General features: G+C 38.1%; 2 protein-coding genes across 5 annotated transcripts in view; one reads left to right on the forward strand and one right to left on the reverse strand.

The window, feature by feature from the left end:
• si:dkey-219c3.2 (transcription initiation factor TFIID subunit 4) overlaps positions 1–3233 on the reverse strand; it is a 46039-nt gene extending 42806 nt beyond the window's left edge. For 2 of the 3 annotated variants that reach the window (XM_056270937.1, XM_056270936.1), the window contains exons 1-2: positions 2012–3233; positions 1234–1394 (exon numbers count right to left, since the gene is read on the reverse strand). In XM_056270937.1, the coding sequence (XP_056126912.1) occupies positions 1234–1394; positions 2012–3233 (1383 nt within the window). The remainder of the gene's footprint in view (positions 1–1233; positions 1395–2011) is intronic. The other variant, XM_056270938.1, reaches the window with a different exon arrangement.
• Positions 3234–4169: 936 nt separating this feature from the next.
• On the forward strand, positions 4170–6889 carry dnajb9a (DnaJ heat shock protein family (Hsp40) member B9a). 2 transcript variants are annotated; one of them, XM_056270992.1, is made up of 3 exons: positions 4170–4265; positions 4956–5180; positions 5970–6889. In XM_056270992.1, exons 2-3 carry the CDS (start codon positions 4964–4966, stop codon positions 6395–6397), a joined length of 645 nt encoding a protein of 214 aa, XP_056126967.1. In that variant the 5' UTR covers positions 4170–4265; positions 4956–4963; the 3' UTR covers positions 6398–6889. The 2 variants fall into 2 exon arrangements, with proteins under 2 accessions (XP_056126967.1, XP_056126968.1); XM_056270993.1 differs by having other exon boundaries at positions 4193–4265; positions 4904–5180.

Below are 6889 nucleotides of genomic sequence, written 5' to 3' on the forward strand. Positions count from 1 at the left end.
TTTACCGTTGTTCTGCAAATTCTCATAGGCGAAATCCAGTCATTTCAATAGTAAGATCCACGTAAAAATCCATGTGACAATTTTGCACAAGGTCAAAAGATTTCCCCACTCAGATTTCACAACAGTTTCAAATTGGTCACGCAGATTTTCTGTGTTGACCAACATAAAGCTTGGTTACATTTTATTTTAAAGGGACCCTTTTTACTCACCCTCATGCCGTTCCAAACCCGTAAGACTTCCGTTCATCTTTGGAACAAAAATGAAGATCTTTTTGATGAAATCTGAGAGCTCTCTGTCCCTCCATTGACAGCTACGCAACTACCACTTTAACGCTTCAAAAAGTTCATAAAGAGATTGTAAAACATCCATATGAATCGAGCGGTTTAGTCCAAATTATCTTTAGAAAATGAATATTGATCAGCAAGCATAAACAGAAGCTCAAATGAAACTGCTTGACCCACGAGAACAAACCTCATGCTGAAGCTCAAACGTGCTGTGTAACATGAGAATGAACCTCATTGGTTCTCGGACGTCAAGCGAACATGCTTGAGCTTCCATTTATCACAACTGATGTGTGAGTTGATGAATGTTTGCATGTGAATAAAAGCCTAAATTCAATCTGTTCATCATATAAAGTGATCGTGTCTCTTCAGAAAATTTTGGACTATACCGCACGATTCATATGGATTATTTTTACGAGACTTGATAAACTTTTTGAAGTGTCAAAGTGGTAGTTGTGCAGCGGTCAATGGAGGGACAGAAAGCTCTCAGATTTCATCAAAAAGATCTTCATTTGAGTTCCGAAGATGAACGAAAGTCTTACGGGTTTGGAACGACGAGGGTAAGTAATTACTGACAGAATTTTTAGGTGAACTACCCCTTTAAGGTGTCTTTGTTCCAGTATAATTTTACATTCAAGTACTGAGTTATCTTACTTAAGAGAATTCACTTACTATAGGGTTTGTTTTAGGGTTAGTTGCATGTAATTATGCATAGTTTACTATTATTACTACAATAAGTACCTGTAACGTACCAAGGACACTGTAAAATAGTGTTACTGAAAGCTTCTTGGTTTTTACAGTGACTTCTGTGTGAGCTCTGCTTCATCGCTACATTATTGGCAATTGGCCTTTTTTGCCCATGAAACTTTGCTAATGTGATCCTTAAATTAATACAGAAATCAACTGCAAATATTATTCATGTGATATCCAACAAGAGATGTCTTGCTCATACCTGGGCAACAGGTGTGGTGACTCTGAAAGCCGCTCCAGCAGTGGGTGTAGCAGGTCTCGGTGACATGGTGGCTTTATTTTGGTTCTGAGCTTTGGCCTGGGCCAGGACCTGCTGAGGAACCAACGCCAGCTGACCGGCCTCCGTACGTACCAGCACCATACCTTCAGAACAACACAGAGAAAACTGTGTAAACAAATCATATAGAAGCAATAACAATAGCCACAACAAGTATTAACAAAATTTAAAGGGATAGTTAATTTACTCCTATGTTGTTCTATACCTGCATGACTTACTTTGGTCTGTGGAACATAAAAGATATTTTGAAACATGTCTTAAGGTGAGGTCACGTTTCAGAAACTGCAAAAAATGTCAATAATGTAGCGATGTTTGAAGCACAAAAAATCACTGATCAACACTGCAAATCCACATGAGTCATGACCACCTTGAACCCGTTGTGAGATTTTTCGCCCTCAAGTGAAATTCCCAATAAGGTGTATTCCTATTGAAATGACTGGATTTCGCCAGCGAAAATGCACAATCTTTAGATTTTTATTTGCCAGTGTAATGAAATTCAATGGGGTCCAATAGTGTTTTGTTTTGGACCCCATTTACTTTCACTATGTGCACAACAAAGTCCTACAAATATCTTTATGTCCCGCAGAAGTAAGAATGTCATGCAAGTTTGTCAAACGGCATTAGAGTGATTCAATGTCCATTTTTGGGTGAATCATTCCTTTAAACCATTTTTTTCATAGCTGGACCATTCCCGAGCTATTACCTGGTGGTATGGTGAATCCTGGTGGTAACTGAATAGTAGTTTGTTGCTGGGGTCTGACAATCAGCTGGGTCGTAGGTGCCCCTGGTCGCTGCTGGCCCGTCGCGGTCGCTGTCACTTGAGCGGGCGTACCAGGTCTCAACAGGGTCGTGTGCTGTCCTACGAGAGTGGTTGTAGCCGGCTTTGCAAGGACAGAAGGGGTGCTTACCACAGGAAGTGAGGTCACCACTGGACTTGAGGACACAATAATTTGAGTGGGCGTGCTGGGGTGCAACCCTACAGGAGCCCCGGGGAGCTGGTTCGGGACGATGGCTTTAATCTGGTTTTGAGGGTCAGATTTGGGCTCTGTGTTTGTGAACGCCACAGAGGTGGAGACAAGACCAGTGCCCTGCATGGGCAATCCTGAGACTTTAGGGTCACCTCCGTTGTGTACGACACTTGTGATGGTGTTAGGAGGCCTGTGCAGTGCTATGGTGGGGTTTGCTTGACTATCTAGTGACACATTCGCATGTGGCAGTGTGCTGTTGGGCTGAGCGGACACAAAAGCAGTATTTGTACTAGTAGGAGCAGACATGTTGCTTTTACCAGTACCTACACCTGCACCAATGTCAATACCGTTTACAGAAGCAGGCGCGGAAGCGATAACAGAAGAGTTTAACGTGCCACTGCTTCCGTTCACAGTCTGTATTCTGGCGGGAACCGTCCGGACAGCAGACGCAATGTGATTTGTATTGGAATGAGAGTCTGTTGGTGCTGCGTCACTTGAACAAGTTGATGGATTTGATGAATGATATTGCACCCGGTTCGTTGCTGTAACTAAATTCGCAGAGGTACTGGGCAGGTTCGAGGTGGAGGGGACAGAGCTGGACGCCGGTATCCTGTCCGGACCGTTTTCTTGAGAGTTTCCCTCCTGGTTTCGCTGTGGCTGCCGCTGCTGCTCCAGTGTTGTTCCTACTTGGGCGGGCAGTAATTTCCCCAAGTGTGGATTTAGCGCGTTTGCGGGTCTCCTGATGTCGCCTTGAGGACCCACCGCCTTGTTTTGTCCACCCAACTGCGATTCTAACGAGCCTACGAGGTCACTGACGGCTTTTTCGTCCACTTCGGAGTACAGCATATCTTCCAGTGGATCGGGGACACCCGCCATCTTTGAGAGACGCTTGAGAAATGCGCACGGCGCGTGCGTTGTTTTGCTGCTGAGGCATTGTGGGAAACGTAATGACATCATGGACAAGGTTTGCAGCTGTTGTCATAAGCCTGTCATTTCTGGAAACAAATTTGGAAACTGCCTCATAAATATTCAATGTAAAAAATAAAAATATATAAATGTATGTTTATTTTTTTATGTATTGTAAATGTAATTTACAAATAAATAAATGTAAAAAGAAAATAAAAAAAGAAAACAAAAATAAAAACCTTGTATGATACTGATAGATGGTGAAACATGCTTTCATTTATTATGAAATTGTTATCAGTCGGCTTGTTTTTGGTCAGATTTATATTCATTGATTAGGCATTACATAATACCCAGCTTTCAACTTTGTTTTGAAAAAAAAAAAAATCTCAATGTTTTTTCACTCATGGCATGTCTTATCTTTAGGAATAGTATTTAAATAATATGCTACTTAAAAATAAGACTAGACTTTGTTCTAGTCAAAAAGTTCAACAATAGCTAAATATATCAAGTTTGAAAAATAATAAATTAAAATAAAATACAATGTGTTAATATTTAAACAAATATTTACTTAATTTATTTACTTTGTTTTGTTTATCATAATGTACCCCCTTTTTATATTTGTAAATCTTTAATAAAAAAACAAGCCTGTCATATCACAATAAGCTCTACTGTAGTTTTGAAATTACCTAATCTTTTCATCTCAGAGACAAAATTCTAATTATACTGATACATTTAAATTGTTATGCACATTCTTGGCCTACCCTACTTTTTTACTGAAACAGAATCACTTCTTAACATTTTTTTTGTTATATTAAAAACGAGAAGAGTTTTTCTTTTGCCCTTGTGTACATAACATCAGGAATACGAGTTTAGTTTAGAAAACTTTGATTTTATGTAATATGATATGAGCCTCTTGGCTCTGCGTAAATACAACGCAACAGTGATCGTTTTTGGTGTCTTTGCTTATGCAAGGATCACGTGGTACAGAGCTGCACCAATAGGATTGAGAGTCGTGTTGTACGGCCCAAATATTGAAAACACCAGTATCAGTTTTGATCATTTTCATCGGTGCTGTCAGGAACAGTAAGTACGTGTTTCAAAATATGCCCGAATTCACGTCTTATTATTAATTATTTTCATTTATATGGCATGTTTTCGTAGTTGTTGTTGATAATGCGATAGGATTAGATGAGACATAATGTTCATGTTAGCAAGCTGGCTAAATGAGTTCGTCAGTCTTTTGAAAGTTGGTTTCGAAAGGCGTAACTTATTGCGGGCGTTTTATCATTCTTAATCAATTAAACAATATAAAGAAAATATAGTAAAATTCAAAATATCGTAGAAATGTACCGCACACTGTACATACGCTGGCAAACGCAATATTCTTAAAAATAATATAATAAAAAATATTGTATTATGTTTAATAAATGGTTATTAAATATATTTGAAATGACATTTTTTCACTTTAAAGAAATGTTAAAAACAGCAAAACTACTGTAAATCAAGGGGGCGTGGCGCATGGGTAAAGCTAAAATGTATGTAAGAGTATATAAACACATCAGGAATATTATGATGTGCAGCACATGTTGAAAATTCTATGGATGAATTCCACTGTACAAAGAAGTAACATTGCTTTTGTTTATTTTATTTCCTGTAATATATTTATAGATTCATTTTAATGTGATATAACATTGTTATTAAGAGGTATGTTCATTGTTTAGACAGGTCCAACTGACACAATTCTGCTCTCTCTTCTATCATCTTGTCCATCAGCCAGAAGCATGGCCACGGCACAGTCAACACTGATGTTCGCAGTGTGCATCCTGGTGATAACAGAACTCATACTGGCCAGAAAGGACTACTATGACATCCTCGGTGTGCCAAAAGACGCTTCCGACCGTCAGATCAAAAAAGCTTTTCACAAGCTTGCCATGAAATATCACCCTGACAAGAACAAGAGCCCCGATGCGGAAACCAAATTTCGAGAGATTGCTGAAGGTAGGTTACACTACCTGTCAAAAGTTTTAAATAATTACGATTTTTTTATGTCGCTTATGCTCACCAAGGCTGCATTTATTTGATAAAAAATACAAAATTTAAAAGAACCGTTTTCTATTTTAATATATTTTAAAATGTAATTTATATACTAATTCTCCAGTGGTTCCCTCGAGATTTTCAAATGGGTTTTTCAAATGGGATTTTTTCAGTTTATGAGTAAAATAATAACTGTGGTAAACATAACTTGACGATACTTGGATGTTTTTTTACATAAATTACTCACACCCATATCAAAAATACAAATTTTGAAGCTGTTATGTTTATTAAAAAGTGATTATCAATTGTTATTGGAGCTCAAGTGTTAATAATGGTTCTTATTATTATCACTTATCTGTTTTTATGTAAAACGTGTTTTTTCCAGGATTCTTTGATGAATAGAATGTTCAAAAGAACAGCATTTATTTAAAATATAAATATTTTGTAACATTATAAAGCTTTGCCATTGTAGGAATAAATGACATTTTTAAATATATTAACAGTTCTTGTAAATTGTAATAATATTTCACAACATCACAGTATTTTTGATCAAATAAATTCAGCCTTGGTTGAGCATAAGAGACTTCCTTCAAAAACATAAACTTTTAATTTTTCCAAACTGTTGACTGGTAGGTGTAATGTATTCTGCTTGATTAAATAACTACTTAATATAGTGATCTACAATTAAATAGCATGTTTATTCTTCACATTGCTTACTCGGTCATGCATAATTTTTGAAAACTCGTTCTGCAGCATATGAAACCCTATCGGATGAGAAAAGGCGGCGAGAGTATGACCAGTTAGGAGACAACGCATTCAGCAATGAAGACATGAAAGGAGGGCAGCGTTTTCATCATTCCTTTGATTTCAACTTCGACGACATGTTCAGAGACTCCGACATCTATAGCCAAAACAGGCACGCTCGCCAAAAACGGCACTTTGACGAGCACTTAAAGGCCCACCAGCAAGCACACAACCGCCACAAGAGACACTTCCAGGGCGCTTTTGGTACCGGAACCTTCGAGGACATGTTTGAAGATATGGAGAAGATGTTTACATTTGACAGACACATAAAAAGAACAGAGAGCAGGTTTCAGGGCACAACCAAACAACACTGCAGAACGGTGACCCAGCGAAGAGGAAACATGGTCACCACGTACACGGACTGCACCTCATCCTGAACATCAGCTCGGACCACCACACTTGTGTTTTTATGTCTGATTTAGATTGAGTTATTAATTTGCTGCTGTAATGATGATTGGGGGTTGATTTTACCAGTGACTGATCTGTTATTGAAGATGCATTTGGAGTTTCAGTTGGTTTGATTGATATCTACAATTGACACTACATTGGATGGTGGCCTCTTAATAGCCTCAAAGTCTAGGTTTAGACTTTTTATGAGTTTGTTTTCATCCCTGCAGCACCAAAACATTAAGAAAAGGTCATTAGTTTATTGATGAGAAACTATTTGATGACGCTCTAATTAGTGTGAATTTATGTTGAAATCGCACTTTCTTGACCATATGAAGCAAGTTGTTATATGCACTAAAATTCAGTTTCATGCCTGGCTAACAACTAAACTCCCCTGTTATATTGAAAGACTGAATGTGCAGAAATCCTGAATCATCATGACAGACCATTTAGCTCTTCCATTAACTTCTCCACTTATCCAA

Source organism: Rhinichthys klamathensis, unplaced genomic scaffold, assembly GCF_029890125.1.
Source record: "Rhinichthys klamathensis goyatoka isolate OS25496 unplaced genomic scaffold, OSU_Roscu_1.1 h1tg000310l_1, whole genome shotgun sequence".
NCBI lineage: Eukaryota > Metazoa > Chordata > Actinopteri > Cypriniformes > Leuciscidae > Rhinichthys > Rhinichthys klamathensis.

Coding starts and splice junctions, on each gene's coding strand:
- dnajb9a (XM_056270992.1), top strand. CDS start 4,964: ATGGCCACGGCACAGTCAACACTGATGTTCGCAGTGTGCATCCTGGTG. Junction 5,181..5,969: donor ATTTCGAGAGATTGCTGAAG/GTAGGTTACACT, acceptor CTCGTTCTGCAG/CATATGAAACCCTATCGGAT.